The sequence below is a fragment of the Melozone crissalis genome, unplaced genomic scaffold, assembly GCF_028551555.1.
Source record: "Melozone crissalis strain CALT ecotype California unplaced genomic scaffold, PUWL_Pcris_2 ptg000064l_1, whole genome shotgun sequence".
NCBI lineage: Eukaryota > Metazoa > Chordata > Aves > Passeriformes > Passerellidae > Melozone > Melozone crissalis.
The window spans coordinates 971,168-986,388 of NW_026535842.1; the positions used below are offsets into that span (position 1 = coordinate 971,168).

The 15,221-nt window shown below is 56.1% G+C and overlaps 1 protein-coding gene across 1 annotated transcript; it reads right to left on the reverse strand.

Annotated features, from left to right (window-relative positions):
• Nucleotides 1-4,123: 4,123 nt before the first annotated feature.
• TACR1 (tachykinin receptor 1) lies at nt 4,124-13,812 on the reverse strand. The gene is made up of 5 exons (XM_054289233.1): nt 13,415-13,812; nt 9,389-9,583; nt 6,415-6,565; nt 5,503-5,699; nt 4,124-4,741 (listed from the first exon to the last, which is right to left on the reverse strand). The coding sequence occupies exons 1-5, from the start codon at nt 13,810-13,812 to the stop codon at nt 4,444-4,446; spliced, it is 1,239 nt and encodes a 412-aa protein (XP_054145208.1). The 3' UTR covers nt 4,124-4,443.
• Between the last annotated feature and the right edge of the window lie 1,409 nt (nt 13,813-15,221).

Genomic DNA, 15,221 nt, shown 5'->3' on the forward strand with positions numbered 1-15,221 from the left:
GGAGGATTTGGGGCCCTGGGATGTCCCCGAGCTGTGGGGTGGGAAACTTGGGAAAAGGGGAGGGAATGGGGATTGGAGACTTTGCCTGGAATGCTCAGGGAATGGGCAGAGAATCCCACCCTGGGACCAACTGACCATTCCCTGGCTATTCCCTGAATGGAGCCTGGAAAAGGCCTCGGATTTGGGATTTCAGGGCATTCTCCCCCTGTTTTCCCCTTCCAGGGCCGTGTCCATCCCCTCCGGCCGCGGCTCCAGGGCCGCGAGGGAAAGCTCAGGAGAGGGAAAGGGGTTGGATCTTTCCAGGATTTCATTGGGAAGCTCTGTTCTGCCTGGCTGCTGCACGCCTCGCTCGCATCCAGCTGGGATGGATTCTTTTCCCTTTAGTGGGAATGTTCTGGAAGAGGCTGGAGTGTCACAGACCTCAGGGTGGCCCCAATCCCTTCTCCTGGTCCTCATTCCCTGGGAATGGCCCCAATCCCTTTTCCCTGCCCTCATTCCCTGGGAATGGTCCCAATCCCTTTTCCCTGCCCCTCATTCCCTGGGAATGGTCCCAATCCCTTTTCCCTGCCCTCATTCCCTGGGAATGGTCCCAATCCCTTTTCCCTGCCCTCATTCCCTGGGAATGGTCCCAATCCCTTTTCCCTGCCCCTCATTCCCAATGAGCAGTGAGGATCTGACCTCTGCTGCTCTCATTCCCTGTGTTTTATCCCCAATTCTTTTGCCACAAATCCCAGGATTTCCCAGAATTTTGGTGCCCTGTCCAGCCTGCCCTTGGACACTCCCAGGGATCCAGGGGGAATTCCATCCCAGCCCCTCAGGGAGGAATTTCTTCCTAAAAAAATCCTGGCTAGAGCGTGGATCCCCCAGGATTCCTTAAATCCTCCTGCATTCCCTCGGTTGCTCCAATGAATAATTAATTCTAATTAAGCCCATCCTTGTGGAAGCAATTCCTTCTCTCCCCTTTTCCCTTCCTTCCCTCTGGAACTCCCCGATGCCCAGGGGGTTCCTCAGCCCTGGAAACACCAAATCCAATTGAATTCCTCATTTCCCACCCCAAAATTCCCACCCAGCCCGGGCTGGTTCCTAATGGCTGCTGCTGGCAGCTCCTGTTCAGAGCTCAGTAATTACCAGGGTAATTAACGCTAATTACTGCTGGGAACAAGCTGGAATTCTCCACCCTCCAGGAACCCCAAATCTGCCGGAATCTGCCCCAAAAATAAAACTGGGCATTCCTGAAAATCGTGAATTCACTTCCATGTGGATGTCCTGAACCCAAATCGTTCCTCCCCTGAGCTCTGAGTTTTTGGGAAGCATCCCAGAGCCCCCGGGTGCCATGGAAACTGCGGGATCCACCCAGGAGCTGCCTTGAGTTCCCGGGGTTTTTTATTTTCTGGGATATTTTGGACTCGGCATTAAGCAAACATTTATGCAAAACGCTGGAATGCATCCATGGAAATGAGGCTGAACCAGAGAGGGAATTGAGCGGGATGGGCTCGCTCAGAGCTGCAGATCCCACTTGGAAAGCATCAAAAATGACAAAATTTGGGGGGTTTTGTGGTCAGCCCTGATTTTGGGGTGTTTCCTGTGGAATTGGAGATGGAGGGATAACACAAAGCCCCGGGAATGTGGAATTCCCTTTCCTTGTGTGGCTGAGGGGGAGTTTTGTGCCTCATTTTATGGGGTGGGGGTGAAATTCCCCATTAGGGACAGGGCTGTTAAAGGGATGGGATGATGCTGATGGATCTGTTGGGATCTGAATCCCAGCAGGAGGGATAATCCCACTGAAGGAAACGGCTCTGTTGGGATCTGAATCCCAGCAGGAAGGGATAATCCCACTGAAGGAAACGGCTCCGTTGGGATCTGAATCCCAGCAGGAAGGGATAATCCCACTGAAGGAAACGGCTCCGTTGGGATCTGAATCCCAGCAGGAAGGGATAATCCCACTGAAGGAAACGGCTCTGTTGGGATCTGAATCCCAGCAGGAAGGGATGATCCCAATGAAGGAAACGGCTCTGTTGGGATCTGAATCCCACCAGGAAGGGATGATCCCAATGAAGGAAACGGCTCTGTTGGGATCTGAATCCCAGCAGGAAGGGATGATCCCAATGAAGGAAACGGCTCTGTTGGGATCTGAATCCCACCAGGAAGGGATAATCCCAGTGAAGGAAACGGCTCTGTTGGGATCTGAATCCCAGCAGGAAGGGATGATCCCAGTGAAGGAAACGGCTCTGTTGGGATCTGAATCCCACCAGGAAGGGATAATCCCAGTGAAGGAAACGGCTCTGTTGGGATCTGAATCCCACCAGGAAGGGATGATCCCAATGAAGGAAACGGCTCTGTTGGGATCTGAATCCCACCAGGAAGGGATGATCCCAATGAAGGAAACGGCTCTGTTGGGATCTGAATCCCACCAGGAAGGGGGATCCAGCATCCAGCCCGGCGTTCACAGGAATCTCAGCCAGGAACGTGTGGATATTTATCTCTCCTTTTTCCCACATAAAATCACCGATGGAAAACCAACAGCCGGAATTTACCGGGCCCGTGGGGTTGAGCTGAGCCCGGGAACGCTGCTTTAATTAAAATCCAGAATTCCAGTCGGCTGGAACTGCCAGCAGGGGCGGGATGCTCCAGCAATTCCCACCTGGAATATCCTGCTTGGAAAAGCACAGATTGTGTGTTCCCGGCGGAGCAGCGGGATTTGGGAAGCCCAGCCCGGGACGGGGAGCTGGGATCCATCAGGGACACAGGAAACACCAGGAATCACCCAGAGAACGGAGCGGCCCCGAGCCCTGCCCGTGCTCCAGGAGGGATTCATGAATTTCCATGATTTGGGAATCAGTGCTGCCCTCCCAGCCCTGAATTTGAGGAGGAATTTTGGGAATTGTCCCTTTTCCTGTTTCGGTGGCGTTTCAGGGCAAACCCCTCCCACTGAGGGTGCCCCAAACCCATCACCCATCCTTTTTATGGGATTTAATGGAATTTTCCCACCTCGTCCCACTCCCACCCCTCCTCCCCTCATTAAGGGATAACGAACCATTCTCCACATCAAAGGAATATTTATCCATGAAAATCCACACTGGGACAATCCTGAGACACTTTGGGAAGGACGGTTGGGTTCCCTCTCTCTTGGGATGCTCCATGGGAAGAACGTTCCAGAAAGCTCCTTCCAGCTGCTGCCAGCCCGAATTCCCCAGGGATGTCAGAGTCACAGGGATGGGATTTGGGGTGGATATTCCACAGGGATGGGGTTTGGGGTGCATATTCCACAGGGGTGGGATTTGGGGTGGATATTCCACAGGGACGGGATTTGGGGTGCATATTTCACAGGGGTGGGATTTGGGGTGGATATTCCACAGGGACTGGATTTGGGGTGCATATTCCACAGGGGTGGGATTTGGGGTGGATATTCCACAGGGATGGGATTTGGGGTGGATATTCCACAGGGACTGGATTGGGGTGCATATTCCAAGGAAAAGGGGGATTCCCATGCTAAACTTTGCGTTATAATGGTTGTGTCCATCTTTCAGCTGAACACAGGATTTGGGGCGGGGTTTGGGAAAGGAATAAATCCCAAAATCCCGGAATCCCAGAATGGGGAAGGCTGGAAGGGCCCATGGTGGGTCCTGAAGGCTGAAAATCAGAATTTTTTCAGATTATGGCAATTTTAATGGGAAATAAACCCCGGGAGCTCCCGGGCTGGGCTCTGTGACCTCACACCAGGGCTCCAGCAAGGACACGGAAATCCCAAAAAACCCAAATCCCGTCATTCCCTGTGGGAACGCTCCGCAAACAGCGGATCCTGCGCTTCCCTCCTGCAACGCTCGGCCATGAGGAGCCCTCGAGGGACAGAAAATAAAAACAACAATAAAGGCAAGGATGGGCGGGGCAGGCCTTGTATCCACGGCAATCCCAGAAAAACGCTCCGAACAATGGGAATGGCTCCCGGATGGATCCTTGGCTGCAGCTTCCAAAGGAGCCGCGGTTCTTGTGCCAAACAGACCCAAAGCAGGGCCAGGCCTGTCTGAATCCCAGAATCTGTGCAGTGCTGATGATTCCCCATGCTGCTGGAAAAAGCCTTTTTGGGATTTTGGGATTTGGGATTCAATTTCATTCTCCCTGCATATCCAGCAAGGAGAATGAAATTAAGGATGGGAGGAGGGAGGTGCAGGATGGGGTCGTTTTCCATGGGTGGGATGCACCGAGAGGTCCCTCCTGCCTCGCAGAGGGCACGGAAGCGCCGGCCAGCGTTGGGATTCCAAGGAAAACCTGGCTCTGTCCCGTTCCTGCATCCCCTCCATCTCCAGCCAGGCAGTGAAAACATTCCTGATGTCCAGCCCCACAACGGAACTCATCCCAAAGAAAAAGAGACGGGAAAACAACACGAGAAACGCCGGCACGGCACAAGCAGGGCGGTGACACCGAGGTGGCGCTGAGGGGACATCCCTAGGTCAGGGTGTTGGAGTAGAAGCTGAAGCTCTCGGAGACCGTCTTGGAGTCGCTGCGGGAGGAGCCGTTGGAGGTCATGTCCAGGGAGAGCCGCTCGGCCCCGGCCGGGCTCGTCCAGCTCCTCGTCGGCCGCGCGCCGAGCGCCGAGGCCACGGTGGTGGTGTCCATGCGGCTGAGCTTGGACACGGAGCTGTGCGTGTGCAGGAAGCGCGCCGAGCGCAGCTCCAGCCCCTCGTACTCGCCGGCGCTCACACACGGGCACCAGCGGAAGGCGTGCTTGAATCCCACCCGGAACCTGGCCACGGTGACGGGATGGACACGGGCATGGGCGGGGAAAGATGTGGGGATGGACAGAGGAATGGGATGGAGATGGACAGAGGAATGGGATGGACACAGACAAAGGAATGGGATGGAGATGGACAAAGGAATGGGGATGGAGATGGGCAAAGGAATGAGATGGAAATGGACAGAGGAATTGGGTGGAGATGGCCAAAGGAACGGGGTGGAGATGGCCAGAAGAATGGGATGGACACGGAAAAAGGGACAGGATGGAGATGGACAAAGGGAAGGGAATGCAGATGGACAAAGGAATGGGATGGAGATGGCCAGAGGAATGAGATGGAGATGGGCAGAGGAGCGGGATGGAGATGGGCAAAGGAATGGGATGGAGATGGCAAAGGAATGGGGAAAGACATGGAGATGGACAAAGGAAGAAGGAGAGAAAGCTGAGCTTTTCTAAACATTGCCATCTTTCACTGAGGAGAGGAAAAACCCTCCAAGAAATGAAAAACCCACTGAGAAATGGAAAACCCACTGAGAAATGGAAACCCCCTGAGAAATGGAAACCCCCATAAACCCCAATTAGGAGTTGGGATCATTTCAGTTGCTGCTTGCCCTCAAAACCCACAGGGATTAGGAAAGACTCCAGGTGAGAATTGTGCCACCCCCACCCCTGCTGGAAGTGGCAGATGGTTTTTTTGTGCCATCCCAGAAAACCCCATCCCTCCTCTCCGTTGGGACCCCCCGCTCCGCGTTCCCGAGCCGCGCGGCGCCCACCTGTCGTTGAGGCAGCAGTAGATGATGGGGTTGTACATGGTGGAGCTCATGGCCAGCCACATGACGGCCAGGTAGACCTGCTGGATGAAGCTCTGCACGTACCACTCGGGCCGCAGGTACTGCAGCGTGAAGTAGACGTGGTAGGGCAGCCAGCAGAGCGCGAAGGTGCACACCACCATGATCATCATCTTCACCACCTGCCACGGGAGAGATTCCAGCCTCGGGAATGGCCTCTGGGATTGGCCAGGAATTCTGGATCCAGCCCCTCCCAGAGTTCCTCACCTTCCTCTTGGCCAACACATGCTCATGGTTTGGGATTGGCCAGGACTTCTGGATCCAACCCCTCTTGGAGTTTCTCACCTTGTGGAGATTGGCCAGGAATTCTGGATCCATCCCCTCCCAGAATTTCTCACCTTTCTCTTGTCCAAGACTGTTCATGGTTGGGATTGACCAGGAATTCTGCATCCAGCCCCTCCCAGAATTCCTCACCTTGTGGAGATTGGCCAGGAATTCTGGATCCAACCCCTCGTGCTGCTCAGTGCCACAATCTGATTTTCCCAGCCCTAATTCCATTTGGGATGGCCTTGGCAGGGCTGGATTTCGTTTGCCTCATTCCAAAGGCATCTTGGCAGCTCCAGAGGAGGATTTTGTGAAGATTGGCCAGGAATTCTGGATCCATTCCTTCCCAGGGTTCCTCACCTTTGTGGGGATTGGCCAGGAATTCTGGATCCATCCCCTCCTGGAGTTCCTCACCTTGTGGAGATTGGCCAAGAATTCTGGATCCAGCCCCTCCCAGGGTTCCTCACCTTGTGGGGATTGGCCAGGAATTCTGGATCCAGCCCCTCCCAGGGTTCCTCACCTTGTGGGGATTGGCCAGGAATTCTGGATCCAGCCCCTCCCAGGGTTCCTCACCTTCCTCTTGGCCGACACCTGCTCGTGGTAGCGGTCGGAGGAGTCGCCGGGGATGGCGCTGGCCCAGAGCGTGCGGCCGACGGCGGCGTAGGCGCAGCCGATCACCAGCAGCGGCAGCAGGTACAGCAGCACCGTCATGGAAAAGTGGTACCTGGAAAAAAACCAGGATAATCCCTGAGGATCCAGCAGGATGGACGTGGAAATGGTGGGATCTGGAAAAAAACGGGATAATCCCTGAGGATCCAGCAGGATGGACATGGAAAAGTGGGACCTGGAAAAAAACGGGATAATCCCTGAGGATCCAGCAGGATGGACATGGAAAAGTGGGACCTGGGAAAAAAAATGGGATAATCCCTGAGGATCCAGCAGGATGGACATGGAAATGGTGGGATCTGGAAAAAATACAGGATAATCCTTGAGGATCCAGCAGGATGGACGTGGAAATGGTGGGACCTAGAAAAATGGGATAATCCCTGAGGATCCATCAGGAGGACCTGGAGAAATGGTGAGACCTGGAAAAATGGGATAATCTCTGAGAATCCGGCATTGGGAATGCCATGGAAGTGTTGGGAATGCCATGGAAGCACTGGGAACAATGTGGGAGCACTGGGAATGCCGTTGGAATTCTGGGAATGCCGTGGATCAGTGAGGAATTCTGTTAGAGAGGAATGGTTTAAATGGAAATCCAATAATTCTGGGTTTAAGCACAGGAGGGGATGGAAGCTCCAACCCTGTGGAAAATCCTGGAAAATCCTCTCTTCCCTAAAACCTGAGTCCACAAACGTGGCTGGTGCTGGCTTGGAAAACTCCCCAAATCCTGCCTGGTTAGCGGGAATTTCCTTCCCAAGGCTCTGGGGTCTCTGGGCTCCAATCCCAGCTCCTGCATCTTCCCAAGGATTTGGGCTCCAATCCAGCCCTGCTCCCGCTCCCCCTCCTGGGAGCTGGGGCTGAATCCCAGCTCCAGAGGGTGAGAGCGGCTCTGGGAATTCTCCTGCAGGGACCGGGGCTGCTGCTCGGCGCCACAATCTGATTTTGCCGGCCCTAATTCCATTTGGGATGGCCTTGGCGGGACTGGATTTCGTTCGCCTCATTCCAGAGGCGTCTCGGCGGCTCCGCGGGAGGATTTTGTTGCGGTTCCCATGGAATTGCGGATCCTCAGAGCGCCGCAGGAACGTCTGGAGGAGCTGCGGGATAACGTCAGCAGCGCAGAGCCCCGTTCCCAGAGGGGTCTGGGCTCCCAGAGCCGTTCCAGGCAGCTCCAGGAATCCTTTGGGATCTAGGCATGGAAAAGCACTGGGAATTGCTCTGCCTGCAGCATTCCCGGGATTGGGGTTTGCAGCTGGAAGGGGTTTAGGATCTGGTGTGGGATGGATGGAGGATCCCGTGATGCCGGAGGATGGAGCTGCCACCTCCTTTTCCCTGGGAATCCCGGGAATGTTGGCGTGGAAAGGGCATCCCTGAATTCCCAGGGGATCCAGGGACGGCCTCACGCTTCCCTCAAAACCCCAAACGGAATTCCTGATCCCTTTGGGAAGCAGGGATCGATGTCCAGCTGGAATCCTGCAGAATTCTCAGCTCTGGCCAAAACCAGGGATGTTCTCCAGGGAAAAACCAGCTCTGGTACCCTCTGCACACCAGGGCTGTGCTCCCCAGAGGTTTTCCAAAGGAATTCCCCCAGAAGTGTTGGAATTCTCCTGTTTTCCCTGGGTTTTCCCCCTGTTTTCCCTGAGAGCTGGATAAAGGATGGAATTTTTCCCCCTGGCGCCACAAACGGAGCAGCTGCCACCGGAGCATTCCCGGAATATCCACTCCGAGGCCATGGAGCGGGGAAGGGCCGGAATGGCACCTCTGGAATGACCCAAACACCTGTCCCGAGTTATTTAGGGCAGGAAAATCCCATCCCGGGATCTGCTCATGGGATTCCCGAGGACTGGAGACGCCACTGAGTTCCTCCCAGCCCCCAAATTCTTTGGGATTTGCCATCCCAAAGCTGCCAGGGATCTCCTTTTCCCACTTTTCCCACTTTTCCCAGTTTCCCAGAGCGCGGGATGCGGATCCATTGTGGATTTAACAGCACTGTTTTCCTTTGGGATCAGCCTTTGGAAAATCCACCCTGGGAATATTCTGGGATGGAAGGGGCCCCCGAGGACGAACTCTGGGAATGAGGTGACAAAGGACACGGGGAGGGTTTGGATCTGACACCTGGCCCGGAATTCCAGAGTGGAATTCCACAGCCCCAGTTCCTCCCTCCTCAGGGCTGCAGATCACAAACTCCTTTTTTTATTCCCTTCTTTATTCCCTTTATTTATTCCCTTTTTAAAATCCCTTTTTCATTCCCTTTTTCATTCCTCCCCATCCTTTTTTTCCTCAACACCTGACATTTAACTCCCCTTGGCAAACCATTCCCAGACCCTTTGGAAATTCAGGACTTCCCTTCCCTTCCTTTTCCCCCTTTTCCCCCCCCCTCTTCTTTTCCTCTTTCCCCCCTCTTTTTTTCTCTTTTTTTGCTCCTTTCATTTTACTTTTCCCTTTCCCTTTCCCCCTCTATTCCCCCCATTTTTCCCCTCTCCTGTTTTTCATCCCATTTTTCCCTTCTCCCACCCCATTTTCCCCTCTCCCACTCCATTTTCCCCATTCCCACCCCCATTTCCCCCATTCCCACCCCATTTTCTCCATTCCCACCCCATTTTTCCCCATTCCCACCCTGTTTTTCCCCATTCCCACTCACGTTTTTCCCCATTCCCACCCCGTTTTCCCCATTCCCCTGTTTTTCCCCATTCCCACCCCATTTTCCCCCATTCCCGCCCCGATTTTCCCCGTTTTTCCCCATTCCCACCCCGTTTTTCCCCGTTTTTCCCTGTTTTTCCCCATTCCCACCCCATTTTCCCAATTCCCACCCCATTTTTCCCCATTCCCACCCCGGTTTTGCCCCGTTTTTGCCCATTTTTCCCCATTTTTCCCCATTCCCACTCACGTTTTCCCGGACTCGGCTCCGCCGGGCTCCGGCCACTCCACGAGGCAGACGAGGCGCCCCGGGAGCTCGGCGGTGACGGAGAAATATCCCTGTGGGAAGGCGAGCAGCAGCGCCAGCAGCCAGATCAGCCCCATCACGGCCTTGGTGGCCGCGGCCGAGAGGCGCGGCCGGAGCGGGTGGATGATGGCCATGTACCTGGGAGGCAAAATGGGAAAATCTGGGGGAAAATCCCGGGGTTCTGGGTCTGGGAACAGCGGGAATATGGCCAGATGGATGATGGCCATGTACCTGGGAGGGAAAATGGGAAAATCTGGGGGAAAATCCCGGGGTTCTGGGTCTGGGAACAACGGGAATATGGCCAGATGGATGATGGCCATGTACCTGGGAGGGAAAATGGGAATATCCTGGGGTAAAATCACGGGGTTCTGGGTCTGGGAACAGCAGGAATTTGGGCTGGAAAATCCCGGGGTTCCTTTTGGGAGAAGGGGGAATTAGGGATGGAAAATTCTGAGGTTCTGGGTCTGGGAACAGCAGGAACTGGGGCTGGAAAATCCTGGGGTTCTGGGTCTGAGAACAGCAGGAATATGGCCAGAAAATCCCAGGGTTCTGGATCTGGAAACAGCAGGAATCAGGGATGGAAAATCCGAATGTTCCAGCTTTGGGAACAGTAGGAATCAGGGCTGGAAAATCCCAGTGTTCCAGCTTTGGGAACAGCAGGAATTAAGGATGGAAAATCCCGGGGTTCTGGGTCTGGGAACAGTGGGAATTAGGGCTGGAAAATCCCAATGTTCCAGCTTTGGGAACAGCAGGAATTAGGGATGGAAAATCCCAGGGTTCTGGGTCTAGGAATAGCAGGAATCAGGGATGGAAAAAGCCAGAGTTCCCTTTGGGAAAAGTGGGAATAAAGGCTGGAAAATCCCAGTTTTCTCTTTGGGAAAAGGGGGAATCAGAGCTAGAAAATCCCAATGTTCCAGCCTTGGGAACAGTGGGAATTAGGGCCAGAAAATCCTGGGGTTCCCTTTGGGACCAGTGGGAATTAAAGGCAGAAAATCCCTGTGTTCTCCAGCTTTAGGAACAGCAGGAATGGGAGCTGGGAAATCCTGGCATTCCCTTTGGGCAAACAAAGGATGGGGTGGGAATTTGGGAGCCGAGGGAGCTGCCAGGCCCCGAATCCTTTGGGATTTTCCTGAGGCACTTCCCGCAGTGCCAGCCCCATCCCGAATTTCCTGCCATTGTCTCGAGTGTTCGGAACAACTTCCGTGTGTTTTTCTTTCGTGCCCAGGGCTGGAGCAGCTCCAGGGGAAGGAGGGGATGGAGACGCTTCCAGCAAAAATCCCGCATGGATCCGTGATGGATCCCACAAAAAATCCCACTGGGGAGCCTCTGGATCCTGGGAAGTGCCCGGGGCTGGGCTGGACGGGTTTGGGGCAGCCTGGGATTGGGGGTCCTTCCCAATCCCAGGACTTGGGGAATACGAGGCTTTTTCCATGCTGCTTCCCTGATTTTTGGTGGGAATTGGGAATTCCATCCTGGCTGTGACTGGAACCCCAACACAGCCCTCCTCATTCCCATTCCCAGCTCTGCGCATTCCCAGCTCTCCCCATTCCCATTCCCATTCCCATTCCCATTCCCAGCTCTCCCCATTCCCATTCCCATTCCCAGCTCTCCCCATTCCCAGTTCCAGCTCTCCCCAGTCCCATTCCCATCTCTCCCCATTCCCATTCCCATTCCCAGCTCTCCCCATTCCCAGTTCCAGCTCTCCCCATTCCCAGTTCCAGCTCTCCCCAGTCCCATTCCCAGCTCTTTCCATTCCCATTCCCAGTTCCAACTCTCTCCATTCCCATTCCCAGCTCTCCCCATTCCCATTCCCATTCCCAGCTCTCCCCGTTCCCATTCCCAGCTCTCCCCATTCCCAGTTCCAGCTCTTTCCATTCCCATTCCCAGTTCCAGCTTTCCCCATTCCCATTCCCAGTTCCAGCTCTCTCCATTCCCATTCCCAGCTCTCCCCATTCCCATTCCCAGTTCCAGCTCTCTCCAGTCCCAGTTTCAGCTCTGGCAATCCTCCCTCCCAGGCCCCTGGAACACATTCCTGCTTTTCCTGCCTTTCAGCTCCATTGGCAGCTCCCAGCTGCAGGAAAAAGAAGAATTTTCCCAAGGTTTGGATGGGATTTGGGGTTTGTTCCCTTCCCCGTTCCTGGCTGGAATTTGGGATGCAGTTGGAGCTGCGGCTTCCGGATGGGAGCCTGGATGTTTTGAGAAAACCAAGCTTCTCCTCAGGGTTTGCAGGTGCGGGAAGATTTTTTGGGAACGCTAATCCTGAAAAAATTCCAGCCCCAGCCTCCCAGAGCTCCCTGCTTTACTGCAGCTTCCCTGGATTTCTCAGGGTGGATCAAAGGCTGTAAATTAAATTATTCAGCCCAAAAAACAATCCCTGGAATTCATCCCAGCCCCAGAGAGGCTTTTGCAGCCGATCCCAAGGATCCTCCTGGAACTGCACCATTGGAAAGGAACTGGAAATATCCCGGTTTTTATTGATGATTGCCTCAATTCCCGTGGATTTCAGGGAGAGGATTTGGTGACAGAACCAAACCTGGGGCTGGTTTTAATGCCCAGGGAGCCTCACCCACCCCAGCCCTGCTTCCCACAGGGAATCCCGGAGGCAGCGGCTCCAGAGGCACTGGAAAAGGGCAGGAAAAGCGCCCGGATCCCTGCCAGAATTCCCTTTATTCCCTGGGAACAGGAGAGGGGCAGAGCCCGGCTGGCTCCGGGAACGGGGCCTTGGAAAAATCCGAAATGCTCAGAGGGAGCCACGGGGTGAATCTGGAGCTGGGGCTCCGGGGGAAACGGCCCTGACCCCAAATTCCTGGAGAGGGAAGGGACATCCGGGGGGTTCTGGGGATTTGGGGTCCCCCAGTGCCACTGGGATCCGGCTGAGCTTGGGATCGTGGATCCTGTGGGATCTGGGATAACGGCTCCAGTGGGATCTGGGATCTGGCTGATCTTGGGATCATGGATGCAGTGAGGTCTGGGATCATGGATCCAGTGAGATCTGGGATCATGGATGCAGTGGGATCTGGGATCATGGATGCAGTGAGATCTGGGATCATGGATGCAGTGGGATCTGGGATCATGGATGCAGTGAGATCTGGGATCATGGATGCAGTGGGATCTGGGATCATGGATCCAGTGAGATCTGGGATCATGGATGCAGTGGGATCTGGGATCATGGATGCAGTGAGATCTGGGATCATGGATGCAGTGGGATCTGGGATCATGGATCCAGTGAGATCTGGGATCATGGATGCAGTGAGATCTGGGATCATGGATGCAGTGGGATCTGGGATCATGGATGCAGTGAGATCTGGGATCATGGATGCAGTGGGATCTGGGATCATGGATGCAGTGAGATCTGGGATCATGGATCCAGTGAGATCTGGGATCATGGATGCAGTGGGATCTGGGATCATGGATGCAGTGGGATCTGGGATAACAGCTCTAGTGGGATCTGGGATCTGGCTGATCTTGGGATCATGGATGCAGTGAGGTCTGGGATCATGGATCCAGTGTGGTCTGGGATCATGGATCCAGTGGGATCTGGGATCATGGATGCAGTGGGATCTGGGATAACAGCTCTAGTGGGATCTGGGATCTGGCTGAGCTTGAGATAATGGATCCAGTGTGGTCTGGGATCATGGCTCCAGTGGGATCCAGGATCCAGCCGAGCTTGGGATCACAGTGGGATCTGGGATCCAGCTGAGCTTGGGATCATGGCCCCAGTGCAGGAACTGGGCAGGGAAAACCCAACCCTGGTCACTGACCTGTCGCCATGCTCCGGCCAGGAATGTCCCCATCACTGACCTGTCCCCAACTCTGACCAGGACTGACCTGTCCCCAACTCCGACCAGGACTGACCTGTCCCCAGCTCTGGCCATGGATGGATGGACCCACCACTGACCTGTCCCCAACTCCAGTGACCCCATCACTGACCTGTCCCCAACTCCGACCAGGGCTGACCCCACCACTGACCTGTCCAGCGCGATGGCCGTCATGGAGTAGATGCTGGCGAAGACGGCGGCGATGGGGAAGAAGTTGTGGAAGCGGCAGTAGGCGGCCCCGAAGTACCACTCGTTGTGCACGGCGTAGCTGAAGTTGACCACGGTGTTGAGCGCGGCCATGGAGGCCTCGGCGAAGGCCAGGTTCACCAGGAAGTAGTTGGTGACCGTGCGCATCCGCTTGTGCGCCAGGATGATCCACATGACCACGGCGTTGCCCACCACGGCCACCACCACGACGAGCGCGTAGGCCGCGGCCCACAGGGCCACCTGCCACGGCGGCTGCACGAACGGGTTGGACCAGGACGCGTTCAGCGACGCGTTGGGCGGCTGCGGCTCCGGCCGGGCCGCCAGCGGCGGGGACTCGTCCATGGCCGCGGAGATCGGGGTGAGGAATCTCAGACCAGCAAAACTGGGGTGCAGGCACCTCTGGATTTGCCAATTTGGGATGTAGGGACCTCCTGATCAGCCAGTTTGGGGTGAGGGACCCCCTGATCGGCGAAACTGAGGTGAGGGACCTCTGAAGCAGCCAATTTGGGATGCAGGAACCTCCTGATTGGCAAAATTGGGGTGAGAGACCTCTGGATCAGCCAATTTGGGATGCAGGGACCTCCTGATCAGGGAAATTCAGGTGCAGGACCTTCTGCTGAGCGAAATTGGGGTGAGGGACCTCCTGATCAGCAAAACTGAGGTGCAGGGACCTGGATCCTGGATCGGCCAATTTGGGGATGCAGGGGCCTCCTGATTGGCAAAATTGGGGTGCAGGACCTTCTGCTGAGCGAAATTGGAGTGCAGGGACCTCCTGATCAGCCAATTTGCGCTGAAGGACCTCCTGCTCAGGAAAATTGGGGTGAGGGACCTCTGGATCAGCAAGATTGGGGTGCAGGGACCTCCTGGCTCAGCCAGTTTGGGGTGCAGATCCCTGCTGGTTTAGGGTGCAGCAGGATCAGTGCACAGCCAGTTTTGGGGTGCAGGGCTCTGCTGGCTCAGCCCCTTTGGGGTGCGTGGCTGCTTCGGGGCATGGGCACCTCCCGGTTTGGGGTGCAGGGCTGGCTCAGGGTGCAGCGGGTTTGGGGTTCCGGTCCCTCCGGTGTCCGGGGGCAGCTGGAGCCGGGAGCGCGGCCATGGCACGGCTGGCTCGGGGTGCGGGTCCCGCCCGGTTCGGGGTGCGGGTCCCGCCCGGTTCGGGGTGCGGGTCCCGCCCGGTTCGGGATTCAGTCGGGTCGGGAAGCAGCCGGTTCAGGATGCGGCTCCTCTCGGTACCTGCTGCAGCCGGTTCGGGATGCAGATTCCCCGGTTCGGGATGCAGATTCCCCGGTTCGGGATGCAGGCGGTTCCGGATGCAGGCGGTTCCGGATGCGGATTCCCCGGTTCGGGATGCGAAATCCCGCTCGGTTCGGGAAGTGAAATCCTGCTCCGTTCGGGCTGCAGGTTCCCCGGTTCGAGATGCGGATCCCCGCTCGGTTCGGGGTGCGATTCCCCGGTTCAGGCTGCGATTCCGCGGTTCGAGATGCGGATTCCCCGGTTCGGGATGCGGATCCCCCTCGGTCCCGGCCGCCGGTTCCGCCCGGCCCAGCCGCGGGCTCGGGGCGCAGCCGGTGCCGCGGACCCGACTGCGGCGGGCGAGGCACGAGCGGCGCTTTTATGGGCGGCGCGGGCGGTGCCAGAGCGGGGCGGGCAGAGCCGGCCGGGGACAGCCCTGCCCCGCTCCCCCCGCTCCCCCCGCTCCCCCCGCTCCCCTCTCCCGGTTCCCCCCATCCCCTCCCCGCTCCCGGGACCTC